Source organism: Mustela putorius, unplaced genomic scaffold (genome assembly GCF_011764305.1).
Source record: "Mustela putorius furo isolate JIRA1106 unplaced genomic scaffold, ASM1176430v1.1 tig00001433_pilon_pilon_pilon, whole genome shotgun sequence".
NCBI lineage: Eukaryota > Metazoa > Chordata > Mammalia > Carnivora > Mustelidae > Mustela > Mustela putorius.
The window spans coordinates 723,752-751,247 of record NW_025421741.1 but is presented as its reverse complement, the minus strand read 5'-3'; the positions used below and the strand labels follow the sequence as shown (position 1 = coordinate 751,247).

At 53.8% G+C, this 27,496-nt stretch overlaps 1 protein-coding gene across 3 annotated transcripts in view; it reads right to left on the bottom strand.

Annotated features, from left to right (window-relative positions):
- Nucleotides 1–27,496, bottom strand: part of ADGRD1 (adhesion G protein-coupled receptor D1) — a 121,730-nt gene that overhangs the window by 84,716 nt on the left and 9,518 nt on the right. Inside the window, exons 3-10 of one of the 3 annotated variants that reach the window (XM_013048804.2) lie at nucleotides 26,633–26,716; nucleotides 24,367–24,462; nucleotides 22,467–22,589; nucleotides 12,099–12,278; nucleotides 8,572–8,826; nucleotides 5,743–5,807; nucleotides 4,852–5,007; nucleotides 1,667–1,726 (exon numbers count right to left, since the gene is read on the bottom strand). In XM_013048804.2, the coding sequence (XP_012904258.2) occupies nucleotides 1,667–1,726; nucleotides 4,852–5,007; nucleotides 5,743–5,807; nucleotides 8,572–8,826; nucleotides 12,099–12,278; nucleotides 22,467–22,589; nucleotides 24,367–24,462; nucleotides 26,633–26,716 (1,019 nt within the window). Of the gene's footprint in view, nucleotides 1–1,666; nucleotides 1,727–4,851; nucleotides 5,008–5,742; nucleotides 5,808–8,571; nucleotides 8,827–12,098; nucleotides 12,279–22,466; nucleotides 22,590–24,366; nucleotides 24,463–26,619; nucleotides 26,717–27,496 lie in introns of all 3 variants that reach the window. The other 2 variants (XM_004778199.3, XM_013048806.2) reach the window with 2 other exon arrangements.

Below are 27,496 nucleotides of genomic sequence, written 5' to 3'. Positions count from 1 at the left end.
ACTGTGGAGGGTTGTGCCTTTTTAAAAAAGAATTTGTTTCTGGGTAAGACTGAATCAGTCTTAAAGGCAGGTCCCCTCTTTTCCTCTGCCTTTCGCCCGTGTTCATTCCATCCTGTTCCTTTTGAAACTGTTCAAATAAAAAGTCCAGAGACAAAACCTACTGCAGTCTCATGAACGGCATTTCTGCCTCGAACTGCCAAATACTGTTTAAACATCATAGGGGTTCAGGGGAACGAGCGCTTCAATCCCACACCAATGTGGCTGCGAGGCTGCTGAACAAGGCAGCTCTGAGTCCTCCAGCCGCCGGGCAGCCTTGGACGCCCGGTGAGACCACATCATCAGAAAACGAACAGAGCCAGGACCCCAAAGTCACGGACTGTGGAAGGGCTCCTCGGACCCACTTGGGACTTTGCAGGAGTAAAAGAAGTTTCAACTGCTTCACCACTGAAATGCGGGGTCTCTCTGTCGCTGCAGCACAACCTCGCCTGGGCCGCCTGATGTGCCTCCTGTTGCGGGAAACCTTCCTGCACGTAGCTAAAGACGGCCGAATTAAATCCGGCAGCGGTGTGTGGGATGGAACGTTCACGAGAGGGCTCACGGTCACAGCCCGCCTTAGGGCTTCGGGTGACGGCTCTTTTTAAAAGTTTTTGTCATCGGCAGTTCCTGCCTTCACAACACGTAAACTTGTTTCATTTGTTAAATGGTAAAGTCAATGCAGTTACTTTTATTTTTTAATTTTTTTTTTATTATCAGAGAGAGAGAGCGCGAGCACAGGCAGACAGAATGGCAGACAGAGGCAGAGGGAGAAGCAGGCTCCCCGCTGAGCCAGGAGCCCGATGTGGGACTCGATCCCAGGACGCTGGGATTGTGACCTGAGCTGAAGGCAGCTGCTTAACCAACTGAGCCACCCAGGCATCCCAGTGCAGTTAGTTTTAAAAAGAAAAAAGTATATTCCATTCTCCTTTCTAATTATTTGTAGTTCAGGGGAAATGAAAAGGGTTTTTTTTGGTTTTTATGTTTATGATCATGAAACATATCACATGTTCCATTTTTTTTTTCACTTAATCTACATCTAGGGATCTTTAGACATAAAACGTGTTTTTCTCTTACCACTCAAGAACAATGTGACCGTGAAAAATATTTTATTAAAATGATAAATAGGGGCGCGGGTGGCTCAGGGGGTTAAGCCTCTGCCTTTGGCTCAGGTCATGATCTCAGGGTCCTGGGATCGAGCCCCGCATCGGGCTCTCTGCTCAGCGGGGAGCCTGCTTCCTCCTCTCTCTCTGCCTGCCTCTCTGCCTCCTTGTGATCTCTGTCAAATAAATAAATAAAATCATTTGAAAAATAATAAATGATAAATAGAGGTCAACCTAGTATACACTCCTCATGAAGACAGGCAGCTAATTCCCAGCTCAGAGTCAGGAAGAATAACACATTAGCGACACCCGCACACTTCCTGAGCCCCATAGAAGGCACGGCCCTTGAACTCAGTTGCAGATCTGGTCAAAATGAGCTCTAATGACCCAGATGGCAAGACCGGAAGGTGCATCATTTCTCTCAGAAATGTGAATTGGGCCATATCTACACCACTTCTAGGAAGACACAGCGGTTGGCAAAGTGCATACATTTTGACAACCAAAAATGTTCTTTTTTTTTTTTTCCTTACCTCTGACACATCGACCCAACTGGGCAGTTGAAGAACCTCTCCCATGGTCTTTAAGAAAACCTAAAGGCAGACAAAATGACATCGCTCAGCACGCATCATTAATGCTCAAAATGTCAAGACCTTTGATTTCTCCATGACTTATCAAGCACCGGCTGGGTTTTACATACGGTCATAAAAACAAACAGCCCCCATCAGCACAAGAGGTCATGTTTTACAAAGTCCTTCAGAGCTGTCACCTTGTTCACTCCCTGTGACGAGCCGCTCGTCAGTGATAAGCAGGCAGATGTCAGAACGAACACAGCTTAGTCATGGAGAAACCCCGAAGCACGGGGCCGAGAGAGAGAAGCGGCCCTCGGGGCTGCCTGTTGAGTGAACCAGTGAATGAGCTCCCAGGAAACCACCTCTCCATAAAGAAGTTACTCGGAGACCCTTGGTCGGATCAGCTTAACATTATGTTCGGTTTGGCTCACCGCTGTCCTAAAGGAAGTAAATCAGCTTTTACCATGTTCAAGTGGGGAGATTTAAATGAATATATGTGCACTTCCGGCTTCCTTGGGGAAGAGCAGAAGCTCAGGCCACCCCGGCCCACAGTCCCACACAGCCACTGTTGGCCAAAGTGAAGCGGGAGCGGCCCCCTTGGTCAGATATGTGTTCCTCCCTGCACCCCAGTCCTCACCACTCTCTATTGCCTGACGCCTAGTCCAGTCCATATCCCTCATGTTGCCTTTTAACTGTTTGTCTCCTACTACAGACACAGAATTAAACTTTAAGTCTGACGAGGGCACCTGGATGGCTCAGTGGGTTAAGCCTCTGCCTTCGGCTCAGGTCATGATCTCAGGGTCCTGGGATCGAGCTCCGCACTAGGCTCTCTGCTCAACAGGGAGCCTGCTTCCCCCCTCTCTTTGCCTCTCTACTTCTCTCTCTCTCTTTCTCTCTGTCTCTTATGAATAAATAAATAAAATCTTAAAAGAAAAACCAAAACCTTAGATCATGATCGAAGTCTCCCATATCTCCACCAAACTGCCATCTCCAGAATAAATCACATTCTTCCTCACACTTTAAGGCACCAAATATCTGGAGAATTCATCCTCAAAACTCCTCTTTCATTGCCTTTATCTGATAGATGCTGATTAAGACCCTGAAGAGCAAGACCTTATGAACAAAAGACGAACAAAATATTGGGCTTGAGGTCTAGTGGGCAGAGTTTATAATCTAGGAGAAGAGTCAGCACGTCAAAAAAAGAAAAAAGAAAAAAAAAAGATCATCTAGTAAAGTATTGAGGCTTGAAGGCCATACAGCTCTGTCACACTCAACTCGGCCATTGTAGTGCAAATGCCGCCACAGGCCACTGTCACTAAATGAGCATGTTCCAATAAAACTTTATTACAAAAACAATCCACACACCAGATCCGGCCTAAGGGCTATAAATTGCCGATTCCTACTCCGGCAGAGCAGTCTGGTGGGATAAAAATAGAATGCCGGCCACATTTCCACTTTTAAATTTTCTAGTAGCCACATGATTTGTTTGCATGCGTGTATGCACCTGCTGGGCGGGGTGAATCCTGATCTCAGAACCCTGATATGACCTGAGCCCAAACTGAGACTTGGGGCCTAACCGACTGAGCCACCCGGGATGCCTCTAGTAGCCATATTTTTTAAAGTAAAGAGTAAACAGATGAAACTAATTATGTTTCTACTAATTATATATTTCAAACTAATTCTACGTCTTTCTTAGCCCCATATTTCTGAATTGCCAAGACCAAAATTGTCAATTCAATATTTTATGTTCTTCTCTTTCTCCTAAGTGTTAGGAATCCGGTGTATATGTCCCATTTAGAGCCTGGATTTCAGGGGCGCCTGGGTGGCTCAGTGGGTTAAAGCCTCTGCCTTCGGCTCAGGTCATGATCTCAGGGTCTTGGGATCAAGCCCCACATCGGGCTCTTTGCTTGGTGGGGAGCCTGCTTCCTCCTCTCTCTCTGCCTGCCTCTCTGCCTACTTGCATCTCTGTCTGTCAAATAAATATAGTCTTAAAAAAAAAAAATCTTTAGAGCCTGGATTTCACGTCTCATATCTGACTTTGAATTCACCACAGTTCACAGACTCCCCAGCCAGATGTGGCTAATGGGCCCCGTATCACCCAGCACAGGAAATGACTTCTCGCCATTTTCCTGTCCAGCTGCTAGTGGTGGGAAGCCAGGACATGGAAAACTGGATATTATTTCTCATCGAATCGGAGATGGATGGAGACACCCGAGAAGCCGCCTCTCTCTCCACCCCCACGGGGGGCAGGAAGGCGAGCGGGCTCCTCCTTCCGCTTCGGGGTGCCTGGGCACCCAGGACATCTTCTCACACGCTCCTCGGGTCTGCCTTCTGCTGGCAGGGCTCCCAGAGCGCCCACCTAACACCACTGTCATCAGCACACACGAAACACACGAATGCACGCGGATCCCCCGAGCTGAGTGTCCTGCTGTCTCCCCCACATTGCAGCAGGGCAGAGACCGAGGACCCAGGGCAAGGAACCACTGAGGGACGTTCAGCCCTCAGCCAGTCCTCTGCACCCTGCTCGGACCTGTCAGCTGCTCTTTCCGGGAGGAACCCGCTCAGACGGGACTACCCCCTCCACCTCGGCCCAGAACCCCGGTGCTGCCCCTCTACCCGCCAGGGACCCTCTACCTCGACCTGGAGGGTGTTTAGAGGAGGGCGCGAAGCGGCAGCACCTAGATTCCATGCCATCAATGGCACGTTCACTAAGTGTTTTAGGTGACCTTGGCCATTCCCACTGACCTGTAAGTCACAGCACTGTGGGTCACAGTGCATGCAGATGTGGTCTAGTTTCCTGCGGCTACACCTGCCAAGACCCAGTCCCACCCTTCACCTGTCGCCAAGGGAGGCAGGGGGGCTGGAACTGGAGCTGCGTGCCCCGAGGGCGGGCGGCCGGGCGGGTGCGGAGACAGGAGCCACAGGGAGCCGGGGCAGAGCTGAAGGAGGCCCCAGCGGCTGGACGGAGCTGGCGGGACAGGCCACGCGACCCAGTGGTGCATGACAAGTCTGGAACCCTGACTGTCACGTACGAGTCCCTGACTTCCTACAACTCTGTGCAGATTGAACAAAACACGCCTGTGTGGGTCAGGATCTGGCGCTTCGCCACCCCCGACCGGCCAGGCACAGAAATCAAGTCGCTTTACCTGGGTGAGGTTCAGAGCCATTTCCTGCGAGAGAGGCTTATTGGGTAATTTGAGGGACACGTTCCGCAGGTAGCTCAGGATGGCTCCTGGACTCTGGAAGGTTTTCCTCGCCTCTGTCAAGTTGGTTATGACGGGATGGTAAGCGTTGGTGGGCACCTGAAAGAAAGGACAGGCCTGACTCCCGCTCGGGACGAAAGCCGAGGAGTCCCACGGAAGTCCGCTGTGCCCTCCTACAGCCCCATGATGACGGCGGCTGCACCGACGGTGTACCAGGAGGCACTTCTGACTGCCTGCCACAGACTGAGCTTTCACCCTCTCGGCAACTTCAAGAAACATGCACCCATTTGAGATGAAACCAAGCGTAGGGAAGCTCACCCAGAAATACTCGTGGAACCGGTGTTTCAACCTGCACCAAAGGTACGAGAGTCTGTGCCCTCCCGTTCCCTTAGAATTCCCAAGGAAGGGAAAGTGGGGGGATTAGAGGTACTCATTCCAGAGGGGAACGTTCCTGTAGTGACTGGTCTTCCCTCAAACGTCGGGAGAAGGGGCACGAAGAGAAAACGAGCCTCGGCACAGGTCCCCCCTTCTCGCCGCTCACTGTGCCGCCGGCCCCGGAGACGGTCTCAGTGTTTGTGTCCCTGGGAAGTCTGGTTGACTTCCTTTTGGCCCCTGAGGCCACAGACCACAAGAAGCAAAGGGCTTTCCCTTCAGTCAGCCTGAGCATCCGGAGTTAGTGCCAAAGCTAGCTTCCCCTCCAGGGCTGATTTCTTCCCAGACACTATACTGCCAAGAAGAGAGAGCCAGACTGTCCCGTGGAATTCAGTCCTGGCACACAGGCTAAGCAGAAGGGCTTCAACAGGACAGCAGATGGAGATCAATGCGTGTGCTTACCACGGCGTTGGCTGGGGAGGTCACGAAGACGCTTGGTGGTGTCGAAGACGACAAAGCATGCTTTCCTGGAAAGAATCAGTAACGCTTGATTAGGGACTGAAACACGGTCCGTCTTTCGCCCTAAGGAAGGCCTGTCTTTACTCAGGACTCTCCAGCTTCAGACACATCCAAGACAGCCTGAGAATGTTTTGAGTAGGAAAGCTGCTGGAAAGATGAACGGCTAATAAATCAGCTTAATGGGCAGATGGTATGGATTTTCCCAGGTCACATTACTTTCCTATTTACGTTTCAAATTGCTTTTGAACACCCTTCATGCAAGTCATCATATAAAGCGATGATTTTATACAAGCATTTACCGATTTCAAATAAATAGAGAACCAGAAGAAATTGCCCTCACCGCATCGGGACCAGCTGGGGTTGGAACACAGAGGCCCGTTAGTCTCGGGCGAGGACAAACAATCCGTCCGGTCAAGCCTCCCCTCCCAGACAGATGGAGCGAGATGGGGGGGGGGGGGGACTGTTCTCTCGAGCCCCTTCGACCCCGAGGATTCCAGTTTTTTTTCCTCTATTTGGTTAATTAATCGTAAATTATTACAGCTATGTTAAACCTGGCTCTGACGGACGGCTGGATGGGGCCACCCGAGAGACTTCTGGTCATTTTCTCTATATGTGATTTATGTCACAGGCCCAGTCTTCAGAACCAAGTGCCCAAGCAACATGGGGTGTGATGAGTCTAGTTCTGGTTCCACAAAGATGCATCCACGTGCTCCTGGGACACGTAAGGGTTAAGGCAACACCTCTCCTGAATTGCCCCCAAACTCCTACACCACCTTCGCAGGGCACAGACAGGAACGTGGCCTGAAACGCTGTGCTGTGTGGGGCTGGTGCTGCCCATCCGAGCCCTGGGATGTCCTAGGGACACGAGTTTGCTGAGACAGCTGCAGGAGCCAGGAACAGCGACACCTCTTTCCAGGGTTAATAAAGCGTTGAAGTATCAGGAAACCAGGGTTTGTTGGAGGCTTTCAGTAACACAAATACAGACAGCGTCTTAGTCTCAAAGGGACAAATCTCTGAATCTTAGGCTATGAAATGCAGGAGATTAATATCTCTTGTATTGTACAGGACCTGTATTTTGTCTTTATGTCACTCATGTATAAGAAATGAATTCTACCTTCTCAGTGAAAAATGGGCGTCTCAAAGACAGGGGTGGACAGAGACGTCCTGCACGCACAGCAGCTGTGCCTGGCTCCCAAGAGCCGCAGCCCCAGTCGCTGGGGGGTCCCCTCGCCTCTGAGTTGCAGATGCAGCTGGCCCCACTGTCATGACCACCTCTGCCAGAGGCGGACGATGACCCAGGCTTCAGGCCATCAGCGTACTCTGCAGGCCCCGGGCACAGGGCTTGGCCCCCAGGGAAACACAGGGATTATTCTGGCCAAATGAGGGTCCTGGGCAGCCCTGCTGCAGGAGATGGCAAAAAAGAGAAGCTCTCGCCTTCTGCTGAGGATGGGGAGGGAACGCAGAGGGAACGGCAGCCCTGCTGTCAGCACAAGAAGGAGCCACGTCAAACACAAACACTCTTAGTGACACATGTGAGCACCTAGAGCAAACTGGTCCTGAAGCAGATGTTGTATTGTTTCCACTGTGTGAGGCTGTTTAATTCCCTTCTTGCTGTAAATCACTTTAGTTGTGCTTTCTGTCATGTAATCACAGGGTCCTAACAGCTGAGGGGTTCACTGTCGGACCCCGAGGGGAGGCTGGCTTTCCACCTCCTGGTCCTGACCTATCCCTGCTGTCAGCGCAATGGCCAACCAACGGATGTTTACAAGCGACTGTCATTTTTTGGCAGATTATTTTATGTTAAAATAAAGAATCAGGGTGTTCAGCTGTTGGCAGAATGAAAACGAATGAAGGGTAAGGAAGTATTAATCTTAAAACAGTGAAAGTGTTGGGAAAACCTGCCACGGGCAGGCACCGTGCTGATGCCTTACCCCGGTCACTGTCTATCCGCGGAGCCTCCACCCCGCAGCTTCCTCCCAGTTACAAAGGAGAATGATGTGATTTGGAATGGTTAAGACACAAAAAGCCACTTGCTACCATTCCGTGTATGTGGAAGACCCAGAAGAAGGATCAGCGGCGGCCACGGGCTGGGGGGAGGACACAGGGAGCAAGAGGTGGTGGGCACTGGACTTCCTTTCCAGGTGAAGAGATGATTTTAAAACCAGAAAGGACAGCTGCCCAATGTGGTGAGCACAGTAGGTACCAGGGGACTCTATCCCTTCAGATGGTTGCGTTTCTGTTCCCTGAATTTTACCTCAACAGAGGTGACCCCCAAGTCCCACGGCTCACCGAGGCTGAGGGAAGATTTGAACCCAGGCTCCCTGTCCTGTGGGTCCTGTCTCTGAACAACCACTCTGTACCGAGCAAGAAGAGGCATCCTCGGGGCTCCCGGAACCCCCTCAGGGTCTGGCACGCAGGAAGCACCAGACGAACCTTTGTTGATCGAATGCACTAATGGGCCTGGAATGTCTGCTCCCAAAGCTGTCCGTTAGCACCCACCACCTACACCTCGAAACCCCCTGATGACCCGCAGGATACTCCTCTCGGGGTCTCTCCTCTAAGTTGCCAGTTCCTCCATCTTAGGGAACAGGTGTTTTGGAGAAGCGGCTGGATTTCTGAGGTTCATCAGGATGCCTCACCGCCCGCAGCGCAGACGGCCCCCTCAGGAGAGGGAGGAGCGAGACATGCTGGGAAAGGAGTTGGACAGAAGGAGCCTTGTCCTCCCAGAGATGGGCAGAGCTGGCCCGAGCCTTCCCCCACATGCCCACTCACCAATGGCGGCTGTGAAGTACATGGAGATCTCGTCCGGGGTCAGGGCCCGTTCCCAGATGATGAACTCATCAAAAGCTCCGTCCTCATAACGCTTGGTCTGGTCCTGCTCAGACCCTATCACGAGGTTGACGCTGGGCTCCCCGTAGGCGTGCGACACTTTGCCACTTGGGTCAGAGGTGCTCAAGGTCCCGTTGACGTAGACTTTCAAACCCTCCTTGGATTTCCATGTAAACAGGACATGAGTCCAGTAGGGACCTAGAAAGAGCAAAGATCACTGTTCTGCTGATGTGGAAAGAGCTCCTCATGCGTGTGTCTCCTAGTTGTTAAGCACCTGCCTCTTGAGATGATTAGTCACTCTTGACCGTGGTGAGTCCTCACATGGGTCAGAATGTACATCTGACTTTTCCTCAGAAAGAAGCAGAGGGAAGAAATTACCCCCATCCCCAAAACTCCAGAAGCAGTCCAAAGAAACCTTTTGCTATTTTAAATTAGATCCTTTGTTATTCTAAATTAAAATGAAATAATAGCTAACGGTCATAACTTGTTCAAAATTTTTTTTGGTCCTGCCTAGGCCATCACAGAGCAGGTCAATAAAACTTATCTGACAATAAAACTTATCTGTGGGCCTGATTCAGCCCACAGCAGTTGGTGTGGTCCTCTGCTCTGACATAGGACGTGTGATATCAACCAACATAGTGGGACCACGGTAGGACCACCCTCCCCCGGCTCACTCTCCTTGGCACGAGAACCACAGTCGCCAATAAGAAGAATGTTCCTTAGACTCTGACGGCAGCTTGCCCCACAAAGGGCCTCACTTTGTTTGGCAAGTGCTGTGTTAGGCATCTCATGGGCTTGCTTCTGGAAGGAGCAGGGCAGCCCTTCAAAGGGTGTGTGTCACTGTGAGCCAGGCATCACCTTAAATCACCCAGCAATTAGCTACTGGAACATCACCAAAATAAAAGCTTCTGCACAGCAAAGGAGACCTCTAACAAAACCAAAAGGCAGTGTATGGAATGGGAGATGATAATTGGAAACAACATATCCGATAAAGGGTTAGTACCCAAAGTATATAAAGAACTCATACAACTCAACAACCAAAATAAATAATCCAATTTTTAAAAACTGGACAGAAGAAAAAAAATGGACAGAAGATATGAACCGTCACTTCTCCAGAGAAGACATCCAGATGGCCAACAGACACGTGAGAAGATGTGCAACATCGCTCGTCATCGGGGAATGCAAATCAGAACCACAATGAGATCCCACCTCACACCAGTCAGAATGGCTAAAATCAGCAACACAGGGAACAAAAAGTGTTGGCGAGGACGCCAAGGAAGGGGAACCTCCTACACTGCTGGTGGGAATGCAAGCTGGTGCAGCGACTCTGGAAAACAGCACGGAGGTTCCTCAGAAAGTTGAAAATAGAGCTACCCTATGACCCTGCCATTGCACTACTGGGTATTTACCCGAAGAATACAAAGATATGAATTCAAAGGGCTACATGCAGCCTTGCTGACGGCAGCATCGTCTACAACAGCCTAACCGCAGAAGCAGCTCGCGTGTCCATGGACTGAGCGGAGAAAGCAGACGTGGGGGGTACATATGACAGAATATTCCGCAGCCATAAAAAACGGGAAATCTTGCCTCTTGTAATGACAGGGCTGGAGCTGGGGCATCTAATGCTAAGGGAAATGAGTCAGAGAAAGACAAATACTCTAGGATATCACTCAACGTGGGGTTTGTGAAACAAAACGAAAAGAGATGAACCAAAAAACAGACTCTTAACTACAGAGAACAGAGGAGTGGTTACCAGAGGGGAAGGGGTTGGGGGTTGGGTGGGTAGAGATTAAAAACTATACTTATCATGATGAAAAATAAAATAATTTTTTAAAAAGATAAAGTTCTGGGGCAGCTGGGTGGCTCAGTGGGTTAAGACTCTGCCTTCAGCTCAGGTCATGATCCCGGGGTCCTAGGATGGAGTCCCACATCGGGCTCCCTGCTCGCAGGGAACCTGCTTCCCCCCCACTCTCTCCGCCTGCCTCTCTGCCTACTTGTGATCTCCGTCTGTCAAATAAACAAATAAGATCTTTAAAATAAATAAATAAAAATAAAAAGATAAATTTCTATCAGTCAACCAGTCCATCACCACCCAGCAATTACTCAGGCCCTTCCCTAGGGTTGGGCCGCTTCCTAATCCTGAGTCTCTGGAGAGCACTTGGGTCCTAAATGGGTCCAAAGTATGATTTATCACCTTTAAGTTTAAAGCAAGAATAACAGATGTCTTCAGTGAACAGAGAGTGTGTCTCCAGGCAGAAATGTTTACAATTCTTCCCATTTCCCTGGGTGGAAAAACCGAGTTCGGTAGACTTTACCTTAGGACATGCTGAGGAGACCTACCAGATGCCCCCTACTGTGTCAGCCCCAAGGAGCACGGAGATAGGACTCTTGCAGAAGAACCTGACTTGGGTAGAACACGCTAAGTGCCATGAACGAGGTACAGGCCATTCTGTGGGGGGGAGGGGCCGAGAGTCTTTCTGGCCTGGGACCAGAGAAAGTGAATAAGCAGGATTCTCCCGGCGCTCTTGCGGAGCCGAGGTGGGGAGCCAGGCTTGGGGAGAACGAGAAAGGGTCCCGGCTCACACAGGGGACAGGTTGCAGAGGAGGGTTCAACCCAGCCACTTCGGCTCTGGCGTCGCCCATGTCTTAACCAACTGGGACGCACAGCCTCTTTCAATGGGCCAGAAAACGAATTGTCCTTGAATAGGTCAGAGAGATCATTTCCTGCTGGAGGCCTTCATTCTTCCCACCTCTCGCTGCCGGCTTACCTCCCGCTCCGTGCTTGCCTCCGAGCGCCCGGCCCGGACCGGGCTCCCCCTCCACGTTACTCTAATACGTCTCTCCCAAGTGCGTTTTCCAAGTCAGACCCTCTGCTCTCGCAGCTTCCTGCCCCGGGGCCTCTGACTCGTTTCCAGTGCACAACCCGGTCTCACACCAAAGAGAACACAGGAATCTCCAGACAACGCCAGGAAGGCCCCACAACACCCCCAGTGTCTACGCAGCCGCCTGCTGCCCCGCACGTGTCCCAGAGCGCCCCTCCCCACAGCTCCCAGGCCTCCCCTCCAGACCGCCCGTCCTCCCCCGGTCTTCAGCCTCTGTTCCAAAAACTGTTCACAGCATATTCTAAATATGGCCAAGTCTATACCACTGGGGTGGGGGGCATGGGAAGGAGGGGGAGCAGGCGAGAGAGAGGGCAAGGGAAGGGGGGGGAGGGAGGGAGAACTAGAAGCGGTGGCCGCCATGCGAAGCACCTGCTGTCCGCTACTGCATTTCACGCCCCCGGGCCACGCGGGGCACATCCCAACACTACCTTCCCTCTAGGACACGGCAGTGGAGGCCACGCGCCAGGCAACCCGAGGCAGGCGCACGGGGAGGTGGAGGGAGCGCAGGCGCCTGGCTGCAGGACGCGGCCCTCTCCGGTCCGTCTCCCCCGGCAAGCCCTGAGGGCCGAGGCCAGGCCGGGCCCTTACCTGGCGGACTGAAGGTGGCCTCCCAGGTCATGGCGTTCTCCCGCGTGTAGAGCTCCACGGAGCCCTTGCCGCCGCTGGAGCAGACCCTGAAGCCGTCGGAAATGACCTGTCCCCCGTAAGCAAAAGGGGTCGGTCTGGACGCCTCTCCTTGTGTCTTCCAGAAGAAAGAAAACGTGACCCCTGAGGGAGGGAAGGGGACAGGGTCAGGACTGACGGACAGCAGAAGGGACCCCTCCCCAGATGCAGGTGGTTCTCTCTGCCCCTTACTCTCCATGTGAAAAGCCGTTTTTCCCCTTCTGGAGACAACGCGTGTTCAATTCAGGAGACACGGGCGATGACAACAGGCCACGTTTATGAAAAGCTCACCGAGGGCTGGACACTTTCCCAAGAGTTCTGAGTGAATTATCTCCTTCCACATCATGGCAACCCCCTTGTCATTCCACCTATGCAGATGAGGACACTGAGGCCTGTTTGTCCCAAGTCACCAGACCGGCGTCGGGCTCCCACCCAAGCTCAAACCTAGTGACGGCCGAGTTCACAGATGCCGATAACTGGCACCGTCCTGTGCTCGCTCCTCCTCTTGGTCCAGAAGCGTCTTTATGGCAACTCCTGCTACAACCTTTCCCGCAAGCGCATTTTACAAAGAAAGGAACCAGCCCACGCACACGGGCTTATATACCACAACCTAAAAACACTTCTTGCATCACCAGCTTCCTCCGAGGTCCGTAAACACACCCGCACACCATCGTGCCGCGTGTCTGCATGGCGTCACATTCTAAATCGGGGCGGCTCGGGCTCCTTCAACTTCTCACTCTTCAGGCAGAACCAGAAGCTCAACCTCCGGGTACGTGTCAGATTCTATCCTTTAGGATAAGGTCCTAGTGGGGAACTTCCAGTCAAAGGCGGGGACCGCTTTTAAGGGTTTTGATGTTTAGGAGAGTCATTTCCAACAGAGTCACAGAGGAGGCAGCGAAGACCCTGTCCCCCAGTCACCTCGCAGGCCTGGGTGCCGGGCTCCTCGGGGAGGGGACACAGGGACCGGAGCTGGCCGGAGGCTCCTCTGCACGTTAGGCTGCCCATCACCGCCTTCCCGACCTTGAACGGCTTCTGTCCTGCCGGGCTCACTGCAGTGAAATGTACCCTTTCCTTGCATCTGAATCAAGTCCGTGTGCATGCATGTGTGCAAGCATGAGAGACAGACAGAGAGAGCACGTGGGTGAGTGCTGCCCTAGCAACCTGGGTGAACCTCACGTGGGAGCTGGACATCATCCCAGCGGCCCCACCCTGCCCCGTCTGGCCCAGGCGGGAGAGGATGGTGCCCAGAGTTGATCAAAACCAGCCCGTGACTCGGGGGTTGAAGACGGGGGTGGAGGGCCCTTCGCCCTGGGCCTTATTTATACAAATGGCACCAAACTCAGACTTGGGGCCTTATCTTCAAATGAGATCCTGGACACAGCCTGAGTCCCCGAATCAGCTGACAAGCACCATCACACAGAACCAACCACCTTTACTGTGACGCCTTATGGACTGACACGTCTGTTACAAACTGTCGTCTTGTGACGATCAGACTGGATCATGTTTTGTGGGCTCCGAGCCCTAATTTGGTTCATGAGAAGCATGTAGAAAAGCATAATTTAATAACCCCAGATTGGGACGCCTGGGTGGCTCAGTGGGTTAAAACCTCTGCCTTCAGCTCAGGTCATGATCTCAGGGTCCTGGGATTGAGCCCTGCATCTGGCTCTCTGCTCAGTAGGGAGCCTGCTTCCCCCTCCCCACCTCTTTTGCCTGCCTCTCTGCCTACTTGTGATCTCTGTCTGTCAAATAAATTTAAAAAAAAAAAAAAAACCAGATTGGAGTTTCTCCATTTTTTTTTCGTTAATATAAGAGGAACCTCAAAATAATTGGCAGAGGCCTGGACCTTTCTTGACCTCTGAGAAGCTAGAGTACAACCCCAGCTCGTACATGTGTGCTTAGGGCTTCCGAGGAAAGTAGAGAGCCCCCCCGCAAGTTCCCTGAAGGATGGGACTGGCGAGGGAAGGCTGCTCAGAGGTGGCAGGGGTCCCGGGACCCTCCCCAGAGCCCGCTGCTGGCACAGGGCCCAGTCGCTCCTGCCCACCCGGCACCCTGGGACCAGAGTCCAGCGTGAACCGTGACCCTGCCTCTGTGCCTCCCCGCCGAGCCTCCCCGCTCTCAGAAACAACCCGTTTCCCCAGGAAGCGAACACATGCATTGTGAAATTTTTGTTATGAAACGAGTTCCCGGAGGATTCATGGAAGTTAATTTTTTCCAAATATTTTGTTGCGTTTAGAAATTCCTTTTATTCAATCCCATCTTGGCCAAACGTCTTTCTGTCCAGGAAGTAAAAGAAAAAGAAGGCAGTCAGTTTGGCGTTGGTTAACAGGGTGGACACGAGGCCAGTGACACTGCCTGTAAACGAGCATTCGTTTTTGCCCACGTAACCTGCACAATAATCGCTCCTTTCTGGGGAATAGCTTTATCCTGAAACATCTGCTCACGTCTTCCCAGAGTCTCAGGAGCTCACGGGGAGCCTTGAAGGCCAGCAGCCCCCAGGAGGGCGGCCACAGGTTCACGGGCCATCAACACAGCGAAGAAACAGCAGACGGGAAAAGAAGTGAGTAGGATGACTGACAAGTCGGTTCCCCACTTCTTTCTTCCCGTGAGCACTAAATCTGAGTCTATCCAGAAAGATAAAATGAAGAGAGGTCTTTCTCAACAAGATGCAGAAAAAGAAAAGGAAAACATCATCCAGATGCCGCGAGAAGAGACAGATGTGATGGAGCGCAGAACTACAAAATTCCACAAGGCAAATAAATCACTGTAACCACGTCACAGGGTAGCTGGCAATCCAGGGGGGGAAAGCTTTGTGTGATGCATCGAACAGTCAAGGAATTCAGGTCCTTACTAAGGGAGAACATGTGATAAGGACAGGCAGCATCCCTAGCATTCAGTGTGAGATTCCCAGGAGCAAGGCAGGCCGCTCGAACACTCGCACTCGTCGTGATTCTTAACCTTCCCGACAACCCTGTGAAGCAGGTGTGATCGGTGTCCCCATTTTACAGGTGGGAAAACCGAGGCACAGAGAGGCCACGCAGCAGGCGAGGTGGCAGGCAGGACTGGAGCTGGGCGGACGGGCTGCGGTGATTACGGCTCCATTCCACTCTGTCCCGGAGACCGCCTGTGTTTCGGAGAGCACACGCTCCCGGAATTCAACTGCAAAGCTCCTCGAGAACTGCGGCAAGAAAAGAACACACAGCAAAGCCCCAGGCCAAGCGAGGAAGTCTTGGTGAACACACTGTCCTCTCTGCTGCTCTGTGGTGAGTGGGAGGGCCGCTGGCAGGGGTGGGGCAGGGGGACTTGCCGGGTAGAAGAGCAGCCCTACCCAGGCCCAGGGACTCAGCAAGGTGTCCCGCACGCCAGTGGTTCAAAGTGGACCCAAGCAGCTGTGAGCAGAGAGGGCGCAGCCATCTGTAGGCCTTGTGGCTGGTGTGGCATCCGGGTGTCCTCGCCCAGAAGCTGCACCTCTGTGTGCTCCAGGAGAGCCGAGCCATCCTGCCCCCCCCACAGTGTCCTCCAGTCTGGGTGGCGCCTCCCACACACCCCGAGTGATGTCCGGGCGTCATCCATCAGAGTCACCGCTGGGTCCAGGGTCTGGACCAGCAGTCTCGCACCCGGTGCCTTCTAGAGGATTCCGAGCAGGGGGTGTGTGTGTTCTGCAGAGTCTGACCACCTGCATTCAGCCTGACACAGACTGTTCCAAAGCAGCCGCGATACGTCCCATCCGACCTGCTTCCGGGTCATGTGACCCCCCCCCCCCCCCCCCCACCAACCCTCAGAGCCAAGTTCCCCACCTGCCCCGGGCCTGACTCGACCCAGAGGGGACAGCCGAAGTGACCTCGGGCCCAGCCCCAGCTGCACTCCATCTCGCAGCTTCCGCCCTCTCTCTTGAGCTCTCAGCCAGCGCGGAAGTCCGGGCCACACACGCGAGCACAGAGGTGCCAGAGCGAGAGGGAGGGAGCCTGCGGGGGACCCCAGGCCTGGCCGCTCCCGGACTGCAGCTGTGGGACGCCCGGACTGAGAAGGGCCCGCTGAGCCCAGCCAGCCTGCGGGACGGGGAGACGCGACCCCAGCCGGGGTTTCGCACTGCACAGCGAGAGCTGACCCAACAGTCGTACCCGGAGCCCCTCGTGCATGAGCCAGTCGACACCCCCCTTCTGCTTAAGCCTGATCGAGGTGAGTTTCTGTCGCTTATGATGACTCAGCTGACCCCACTCTCCCCCCAGGGGCCCCACAAGGAGGTCCACACGCCTCCTTCGCTCCTTCCTGACACATTGGGCCGAGGGTTCAGGGAGGGTCCCAGAGCAGCGCCTGCCGACCCTCCCTCCTCTCCTGCTCACGAAGGTACGTGGGTCCAGCCGGAGGTGGCCACCGCCCATTGAGACCATGACACGACGGAGAGCAGCCTGCCGGGAGTGAGTCCGCAGGACGGTTACCCGAGCCTGAGGGACAGGCTCAGAATGTTCTGCAGTGGGACACGGCGTTCACGTCCAGGGACACGAGCTTCCCCTCAGCGCCTAGCTCAGGGCTCGGAGAAGACCCGTCCCGCGGCTGCGGCAGGATATGCAGACCGGGCTGTCCGCGGTTTCTCACCTCCCCCAGCCCTGTCACCTGCAGACACCCGCTTCCAGCACCACCTGTGACAGAGACGCCCCGGCCCACGAATGCAGAGGGGACACCAAGTCCAGGGCACTGCAGTACCCACCCTGCCTGCTTCCCTCACCCCGCGGCTGTTCATGGGGGAAGGAGGGGCCGCAGACAGACGGGCGCACAGACCCGCACGGTCGCTGGGCTGCGGCGTCACTGCCGTGCAGGCCTGGGGACAGACAGACTCAGAACACAGTCACACGGCGCTCTCCGGAGGGACCCCTGGACTCAGTGTCAAAAAGGGACCCCAGGGCCCTCTGACCTGAAGACCAGGAGCGGCTTCCCGGAGTGGAGCAGGTCGCTTGGGAACTGAGATCTGCGGGAAGGGACGCACTCCGACCGGGGAGGGACCGTGGGGCATGGAAGGACCCCGCTACCCTGCTACCCTGGGTTTGGGGCAGCGTGTGGTGGGGGAGGGGAAGAGAAGCGGAGACAGGGGAGCGGCGTGCGTGGGCCTCTGCCTGCCGTGAGCTGCGGAGGGAAAGCAGAGGCGGGGACGCGGCCCGGGTCTCTACTGCTGCTGCAGTGAATCTCCAGCACCCGACGGCCTCTTAACAGCAGGCGTGGACGCTTGTCCAGTTCCGGAGGCGAGAGTCTCACGGGGTAAGCTCAAGGTGTTGGCACGGCCGCCCTCCCTCCAGAAGCCCCAGGGGAGGACGCGTTCCTTCCCTTTTCCGCTTCTGGAGGCGTCTGCCTCCCTTGGCTCGAGCCCCTCGCTCCTCACTCAAGCAGCTGCGAGCGTCTCTCTCGGCCTCCCTCTCCCGCGCCCTTGGAGGACCCCTGCGGTCACTGTGGCCCACACACGATCCGGGACCCGCGAGGCCCCTCGCTAATCACACCAGCAACGTGGGCGAAGGGTGACATTTTACACTGCCTGTTCGTCCACCGTCCCCTCCAACTGGAAAGGTTTTTAGAAAGAGAAAGAGCCTGTGCGGGGTCGGGGAGGCCGTTAGTCTGAGCTGGCGGGTGCCGTCTGACACACATACCAGGCGGGCACATTGCACGTTCTCCCAGAACTGGGGCCCTGGGTCCTTTATTTACCACGTGAAGAGAGGCTGGCAAGCGGCTCCCCAGCGACTGGGATCTCAGTGGGTTTTCCGGCAGCGCGGCCGCCGTGCAGGAGAGGATCTAGGCGTGCAGGGCTCCGACAGGGGAAACACCCGCCAAGTGCTTCCACAGAGCACAGGCCGGGAGCAGAGTGAGACGGCGAGTGTGGGCTTTCTGGATCACCAGAGCAAAGCTTCAGGCACCTGGGGACGGTCGACCAGCAAGCTTGCCACCTCCGGCCCCAAACCCTGATCTCCTAAGATGCTAAAATGTCATCTCCATCCCCATAATTCAGCGTAGTGATGGTAACAATGATATTTTCTACCTCTGTATTTTTGAGAGTCGGTAATTCCACAACCTAGGGCCCGGGACACCTGCTCTGAGAGAGTTAGGCACAGAGATGCGCCTTGACATGACACGAATTACAGCACAAGGGGCTGCTTCCTCCTCAGTTGTCTGCTCTTCTGACAGCGGTAAGGAGAAAATCCATCCACGTGTAAGTCACGCTCGCGATCCCCGTTCAGCAAAGAAGTGCCGCGTCTCAAATGTGGAGCCCTCGGCGGGTACTGATCCCCCAAGTAGAAGTCCGTAACACGGGAACCATTACTAGTTTTCCATTTGTGGAAGGGACATCATTTCTTTTCCAATTCCATCCAAGGGGATGAAATTTAAAGATAAACACTAAGTACGATAATAGTTCCGGAGATACACATATATATGGATAAAAATTATACAAGTGGTTCCAAAGTGAGTAAAACTTAAGAATCACTGATCTTAAGGAATATTCCACCATTACTGGAAAGGTAGATAATTGCATCATCCAACTCAAACCAGTTAAAGGAAGCGATTCTGCCCTGGACAGTTGTCTAGTGTGGATACCATCCCACCTGTCGCCACACTGGCTGGGTCGTCTGCGTCAGGTGAGCTGAGCTCTGGGCATCGGCACCCCGCCTTTCTGCCCACATCAGGACTGTGGTGATAGAATCACATTTGTCTGGCAAGCCTCCCTGGTATGATTTCCAAGCGACCTGCTATTGTCCATTCTCCATATTATGGACTCCCACATGCCAGAACACACAAAGAGAAGAGCTCATAAGATGTTCTTACTCATTCTAAGAAACATGGAACCACCGAGGAGGAAGAGCATGGCTACGTGTGGTCGTCCATGAACAAGCAGGTCTTTCCCCTAAGGTGGGACGTGAACAGTGATTGGCTCCGTGGCCGAGAGAGTACAGTGTCTTCCTTCACAACATCTGAAATCAACTTGGCACTAAGAGGCCGTGAGGATAGTGAAACCTCGATACTATCTCCTCAGGGTTTTTATTTAATTTTTTTCCAGGTCTGTAATTAGAAGACGAGAAGTAACAGCCCAAGAACATGAGAGAGATGACACCATGAGGAACAAAAACATAGAGAGAAGAAGAGCCGGAGGTCATAGTGGCAGAGAAAGGACCACCGACCCTGGGTGATGGATGGGGATCTCCATCCTCAGGCATATCTGAGTTTGAAAGGTTAGGAGAATGTGCAATTTACGGGGACGCAGGGAGAGACAGAGCAGAGACACAACGGGACAGTGTCTCTTGGACTCCACAGTGCACAACAGAGCCCGCAGACGCTAACGCCCATCCAGCCAGGAAGACACCAGCCATGAGCGAGAAAGCCAGGTGGCTTCACAAAGGGAGCTCGGGCTGTGGGCTTTCAACACACAGCATGCAGAGCAAGCCTTTTCCAGGCTGGGGGGCACAGCTGCCCGGCCCTATACGCCGTTTTGAAAAGCTCGGACTTCCACTCTGCTCCTAAGAACATCCTCCCCCAACCTTGAAGAAAAATCGGCCCAAGTCATGGATTGAGACCACAAGAGAGTTTAGAAATAAGGAATATAAAAATAGTTGACCGGGCGGACAGGGAGTGGGGAATGTCTCTGTTCATTTTGATGTTAGTTTTTCTCATAAAAGTAATGGGCTACACTCCTGAGCCCACTGTCACCACCACAAAATCCCAGAGAAACAGAGACAAGCATGGAGGAGGATGCAACAGGTGATCAGGAAAGACCCCACATCTCGGGCCCCCGCACCCGTCACACCTGACCACCCCCGTCCTCGCCATGCCCGACGTCGCTCTTTTTTTTTTTTTTTTTTTTTTTTTGACAGAGAGAGAGATCACAAGCAGGCAGAGAGGCAGGCAGAGAGAGAGGAGGAAGCAGGCTCCCCGCTGAGCAGAGAGCCCGATGCGGGGCTCGATCCCAGGACCCTGAGATCATGACCTGAGCGGAGGGCAGAGGCTTAACCCGCTGAGCCCCCCAGGCGCCCGCCCAACGTCATTCCTTGACGCCTGCCTGCCTTCTTCTTTTTTCTTACTTCACCTGCTTTTAAGGCTCGTGACTTCCTGATGTCTCCTCCTAAACCACGGCGAGGGAGTCACATTTCTGTTTGTTCAGATAAACACATAACCCTTACTGTCCGTCACTGCCCAGCGTCGCCCAAATTCCTCCCACGCCCTCGGTGCCCTGCAGGGGCGTTAATCTGGAGAGCGCTGGCACCCCACACTCATTTGTCCCAGTCTTTTTGCAGATGAAAGAGCTAATTCAAGTAATGACCTTGGTCCCGTGATCATCACATAGCCAGCGATCAATAACGTTGGGTCCTTATGGTCGGTTAGCCCCTTACAGGTGGGGGTATCGCGCTCCAAGCAGGCAAGCTGGGTTTCTCATTAGGACAGGTGCCCAGGTCTGCAAATGTTCCCGTGGGGCCACGGCCGAGGAACCTCTCATGGCCACGGGCTGAACCTGCCAGGACCCCAGTGGCCCCTTCGGGCCTCACGGCAGCCTCGAGAGGAAGAACTATCCCTGACCCGTTTGACAGACACAGACTCAGGTGACGCGGTTGCCTGAGGTCACAGCAGTCGGGACGAGGACAGGGACCGGAGCCCAGGCTCTCGCTGTGCTGTGTCTCAACCAGCACCATGGTGGTGAGGGCTGGGGAGGCATTGACGACCAGGGGGACAGTGTCCATGACACTGGGGGGGTGTGTGTCCATGACACTGGGGGGGTGTGTGTCCATGACACTGGGGGGGGGGTGTGTCCATGACACTGGGAGGGGGTGCTAGGCCATTGCCAACCAGAGTAAGTGGGGGGAAGGGCTTCTTTCTCAAGAGAAACTGGAAATCTGTATATTTACATCAAAGTTTTCTCTTTTTCCACGTTGGCAGCTAGTTCAACACTGCGGAGCTCCACGCCTGCCAAGCCAAACACGGCCACAGGCTGGAGCCAGCCCAGAGCCCAGGGCTGAGGTCTTGGAGTTCAGGTGAAACTTCCCAGGGCTCTGACTCCCCTGGGGTGCCCTCATGGGGGCCCCTGCGAGGGCTGGTGTCCCTGAAAACCCCCCAATCATCACAATTCCAGGACCCATGCAGTCCAGCTCTCAAAAGACCTAAGATCCCCCCCCCCACCAGAGCCAAAGCAGCAGAGGGCCTGTCCCCCGAGAGAAGCCGCTCCCCTTGGCCCGTCCCCCACCCCCAGCCCTCCTGCCCCGTGGGCTCTCCTAGTGGCCACAGCTGAGCCTGGACTGTTTTTCATTTAGAGAAACAAACAAGCCTGATGTGTTTATAGAGCTGTCTGAGCTCCAGGATGGCGCAAACACCAGGTTTGTAAACCTGGCCGTGGTTTTGGACCTCAAAACCATTTCTCGAAATCCTGGGTTCTACAAACTCCAAAACATATCCCTCCCCCTCAACCACCACCACCACTACCATGTGTTTTGCCCTGTTAAACTTGTTTGTTTTTCTTGGATTGAAGTCCTACGTCCCCAAAATTGTGCGTGACAAGTTCATCGCAACATTGTCTTGAGGCCGTTGGATGTCCGAAAGGCCTTCGCTTTCCGAAAGGCTGGTGCTACACTGTTTGTTTCTTCCCCCCAAAAAGAACATTCTCATCCTGCATGGGGTAGCAGAACTTGAAGGCCTGAAGCTGATTCCGATGTCGGACGACATTTCAGAGAGGTCTGAAGTGTGGCCCAGATAGCCACGGTCGGGACCTCTGATGCTGGAAAGCAGGTCACTTTCCACGGGACAACGGGGCAAGGACACATCCGGCCCCTCCGCTGCCTGCACCTGCTTTGTCTAGGACACGCTTCCTGCCATGGGCCCACAGCCCCTGCCGTGCCCACCATCCCCCCCACCACTACCCAGGCTCGGGGATGAAAGAAACCTGCCCAGGGCAGGGGTGTCACAGGCCGGCCCCGCCCAGGGCCACCGTCAACATCCCGGAGTCAGAAATAACGTGGTGGGAGACACACCACCAATTTACTTCCCACAAAGGCCATGGCCCCAGCCAAGTCCCATGTGACATCACCGCGTCTATTTCTGTAGTGGGTTCTTTTTCTTTCTTTCTTTACAAGGTTAAATAGTTTGCTCTCATGTCTCCGCGAGACAGTACTTCCGTCTTCCTCAGGGTCCGGGACATATCTCAGGTTAGAATCCTGGACCCCTGCACCACCACCCCTGCCACCCCTCGCACCCAGCGCCCCGTGTCTGCAAAGACTCTGCAGCCACACGCTGGTGTCCCCGCCCGCCGGCGCCCAGAGGCGGCGGCGCGTCACTCACCGTCCGGGTCACACTGCGCCGGGCTGCTGATGCAGGAAGCTCTGTACCTCCCGTAGTAGAGAAGGGTCACTCCTTTCTCCTCCTTGAGGTAAATTCCCTTGCTGGCCTTCCCTTCCATGATGTCTACATTAGAAGAGCGACAACATCGGGCGTCAGCAAGCGCCAGACTGAGCACAACCTACACTTTACTGTTCATGTCCATAATATTGTGTGCCCTCTACATTAACACGAATGCTTCATTAATTAATGCTTAATTAATGCTACATTAACATTAATGCTTCCTATTTAATATTACACTAGTCCTAGTGAAGTTAGAATCCTGTAACAAGAAAACGTGACTATTTCTTAATAAATTGATCATAGTAATATTTTGTCATCAATGACTACTACATTAGCACATACTGTGCGCTCTACAGTAACAATACTCTAATCCGTTGGCTGGGGATGGGGTTCCCAGGAGCGATGCGGTGACAGCCTCCTCCTGTCCCGAATTTCAGCTCGGTCCACAGGCTTCCAGAACCCCTCCTGCCCATCTTATAAGTGAAAGGCTTAGGTACATGTTTGAACCTAAGCACCACCTGTGAGCTCCCCTTGGAAGCCCCTAATCCTAGACGTGGGAGCCTACAATTCTGCAAGAATCCATGTCCAAACTCTGGGAGGGAATCCCGGCGGGGCCTGCCAGGTCCAGGCCTGGTGGCCATGAGCCCCGCTGGCCCTCGCTGCTCCATCCAGCCCTCTGTCTGGCCCCATTCCCACGGCCAACGTCCCTGATGGTGTGAGCGTGGGGTAAATGGTTGACAGGACCGATAAGTGAAGACTATAAAAACCAAGTGTGATTAGGCATTTATTGTTCATTGGGGTCAAAGTCGCCCAGATACCTCCTCTGTCAGAAGGACACCTACCCACTGCCCTTGAGCTGTCACAGAGCCCGGGATGTGCAGCCGCTTGGCTGAGCTCTTGGGGCCTGACGGCTGCCCCAGTGCAACTTATCCAACAGCCACTGTCAAGGGGGAGAGCCCCTCAAAGGGCCTCCGTGCGCTTCCTCACTGTTCTAAACTCATTATTTTTTTTGCATATCTCATTTATTGCTGGGGAGCCTACGTACCACAAAACTAAACATATCACAGAAGTAAGTTAGCAGTTACATGATTGAGCTGGGCTGTATGAACCCCTCAATAAGGTGTTGGACTGCAAAGATTAATTTTGGAAGGCAGACCCCTCACAGCTGAAAAGAGCGATCAGATTAGGTGTTGCCCCAAACGCAGAGGGCCCGAGGCCTGAATGATCCAAACGGACTTTCCACGCTGCTCCGGGAGCCACCGCCATAGCTGCTCTCCCTCCCGCTTTGAGCTGCGTAGGAGAAAAAGGAAACATACGGGCCCGGAGGTGATTAAGTCGGATAATAATTTAACCCTGACTCCACTGGGTGTTCGGTAAGGCAGCTCCTAATAATTAAATAAAACTCCAGCTGCAGAAGACATGCTGATTTTAATGTTTGTAAGAGATCAAATTTGGGGGGAGGCATCTTAAAATCCGCTTCCATTTTCCATCCCAAGGGTCTGCTTTTCCTCCCCCCCCGAAGAATATACACCGCTGAAAAATCCAAACAATTTCTATTTTTAGAAAGTATCTCGTGTCCGTCTCGGTCTGAAAACCAGCAGCTGGCTCGGAAGGCCCTGGTCACTGATGCTTATGAGCATCAAGGTCTTGCGGTTGGGAAGGGGCACTACGTCCGGACCCAGCGTGAAGCGCTTCTTCCCAGCACGCCGGGTCTCGGACCGGAGGCCAGATCGCCCGCCGAGACGAAGCGCCTTCCCGCAGAGCCCAACGGAACCGGGCTCCAGACTCCTTGTAGATCCCGACGCGACAGAACACGGGACGGGAGGGTGCAAGTGCTCACCTACGGTTGCAGACAGATTGGAGTAGGCAGAGTCATTGGTACGAACAAAGGTAGAGTTATGGGAAGGAAGCACAGTGAGGTTGTGGGTTCGCAACACTGGGTGGGGCGACAAAAGAGAAAAGCACAACACATGAGTGACATGAACAACCAACGGAACCCGCATATCTCTCAACCTGACGCACACCGAGCGGCCGTCTCCCCACGGCCAAGCACCTTGGATTTTCTCGCCCGACCTCGCCTCCCCGCCACCCCTGCCCTCCCGCACACTGGGTGCCATTGGGACCCGCCAGTCCCAGAGCCAGGGCGCTGCGGCCACTGGCTGTCGCCACAAACACGGGTTCCAGTTTGCCACATCCAACGAACAACGCCCTTGGATACTCAGGTGAGAGATACGGAGCCGAGCTCGGCCACACGGCAGCCTTGATGACAGGGTTCAAGCGGTGATGTCGCGACAGTGGACGAGCCAGGACACAGCGTGGAGGCAATGGCATGATATCATGACACGTGGACACAACAGAGGGTTCAGCGACAGAAAACATGACTGCAGGAGCACGAGATGCCTTCCAAAGCCATTCCACCGTCCCCGGCATCAGACTGTGCCGACGGACCCTGCTCTCTGTTTCTGGAGACGCCTGCGATGGAACTGAAACGGGCCAGTGTGCATCCTTGTGTGAGGATCACACAGGTCAACGGCCTGCAGGGACACCAGCCCCCTTCGCGTCTTCTGGGACACGCGCGAACACACTGAGTTTCCCAGGAAGTTAACACATCGGTCAACAAAATTCAGCCACAAACCAATTGGGTCTTGGCACTTGTAGGGCTTTACGAGAACTGCCCGAGGGACAGGTGTTCGAGACACCCAAAGGCACTGGTTTGATCCCAACAGTGAGCTGTGGTGAGCGGTTGGGACAGGACTATCATTATCTGAGCTACTGTTTGAAACAACGACGAAAAGGTGACTTTCTGCATCCTGAACCGGGAATTACGTGGACAGCGCCTTTCCACTTGCTAGGATGGTCTCTCCTCACAGGGTTTAAAATAAAGGCCCTGGGAAGAGAGATGAGATTGTAACAGAGGGGGGAAGTCGTGTCATGACCTCCACAGGCAGCTCACATCCCCGTGGCTCAGACCTTTCGGACAAAACACGGAGCTCCAGACAGGTCTTCTGTGTGGGGCGCTGGCTCGCTGTGTGCAAGCCAGAAGGCAGGAGGGGCACAGAGGGCTCCTGGGCTGGTCCTGCACTGGTGGCCCCTTCCCCCATCCAGAGGTCCCCACTCCTTGAAGGCCCCATTCTGGGGACGCCGGTGGCCCAGATTCCAGCTAGAATGCTTCCCAGTTTGCAAATGTTAAGGGAAACGTTTTAGAATCTTAGGCGGCAATTTACGGCAGCACGTGAAGTCCCAGGGGATGGAAGACGCCGGCGTGCCAGTGTGGAGAGCATCGTTGTCAGCAGCGTGCGGGTGTTTTAAAAAACCCCACTGCACAGAACTGGAAGAGACCCGACGTGAGCCTGTGCTGGGCCGGCGGCAAAGCCCTTGCTGCCCACGACAAAATCAAGAACAGTAAAGAAATGAATATTGAAATGCAAAAGCATCCCGAAGCACCGACCACTTATAGTGGGGAAAAGTTTCTTACTGGAAAGGGAGACAGTGCTTAGGGGCATGTGGGGCTCCTCCTTGGGGCCAACGTCTGAATTTGGGCAGACAGAGACTGTGCTTTCCGTGGAGTTGGGGACGTTGGGAGCATCTTGGGAGATGTTCGGTCTTTTCAAAGTAGTGGTCAGTAATGTGTGCAGAAGCTGATTGGTCAGTGGGGGTACCTCTGCCGAGGGAAACAGCAAACCCCCGGACGGGCACTGTTGTGCCGGTTGTCACGCCCCTCGGCAGTCGGCTCAAATGCATCCCCGTTTGGCAGGTCTGTCTACCTTGAAAATGGACACCTAGACCCGTAGGCAGACTGACCGACCCACCACCTGCAGCTTCGGGCCTCCGACAGCTGCTTTTGCTTTAAGGCTATCGGGGCAAAGCCCACACATTAATGGTATTTTGAATCACAAGTTCTGTCCTTCTGTGATAAAAAACTATATCAAGCTTCTGCAAAACACTTTGGGTGAACAGTGATTGGGAGAAGGCCCCCACCAGGCACCAATCTCCGCTAATCTCCCAGCTTCCAAGTGGACACTGTCCACGTCGGTGTCCCCTGATAGCCCCCTGGCCCCATGTCACCCGTCCCTGCGGCCTCGGGTTCTCTCACCACCCGTGTCTACCTCCAGTTGTGTCCTGAAGCTCATGGATCCCATCCACATTTTCCAACGGCCAGTAATGGGAAGCAGACGCCAAGACCTCAAACCCTGCGGGGAGAAGAAGACACGTGGGAAATCAGCGTCAGGAGGGCAGAACCGCTCCCCCTCCATCGTGAGTGGAGGGAGAAGAAACATCACGGGATGCGGGATTCACTGAAGAGGAATTTGGATAAATTCAACACTTTGAATAAAGGACTCTTAATAAATTAAAATGGGTGGATTTTTCCTTGACAGGATAAAGCGTGATAAACAGGAATGAGCGGAGACCTCTGAACCGAAGGGAACAGCAACCCCCATGCATCAAGGGGCCCAACAGGAAGCATGTCTGTTAGGGTCAGGAGAAAGGCAAGAACCTTGTTCTGTTATTGCTTATGCTGTTTTAGAGGACATAGCTGGGGCAATCAAGCCAGGGAAAGAAATAAGGTTAATGTGATTTTTTTTTTTAAAGATTTTATTTATTTGACAGAGAGAGAGACACAGTGAGAGAGGGAACACAAGCAGGGGGAATGGGAGAGGGAGAAGCAGGTTTCCCGCTGAGCAGGGAGCCCGATGCGGGGCTGGATCCCACGACGCTGGGATCAGGACCTGAGCTGAAGGCAGATGTTTAATGACTGAGCCACCCAGGCGCCCCAAGTTTAAAAGGATTTAAAAAGAAGAGGAAACCGGCACCAATATTACTGACATCATATAAGGCTCTTGACAGCACCTCCTTGTTTTATTGTAACAATAACCTGTCAGGTGGTTATCTTGTTGGCCTATCTGTAGAGATGAGGGGCCGAAGCTGCTTCAGAAATCGCCCCGCTGACTTGGTTTGACATGGAAGGCTCA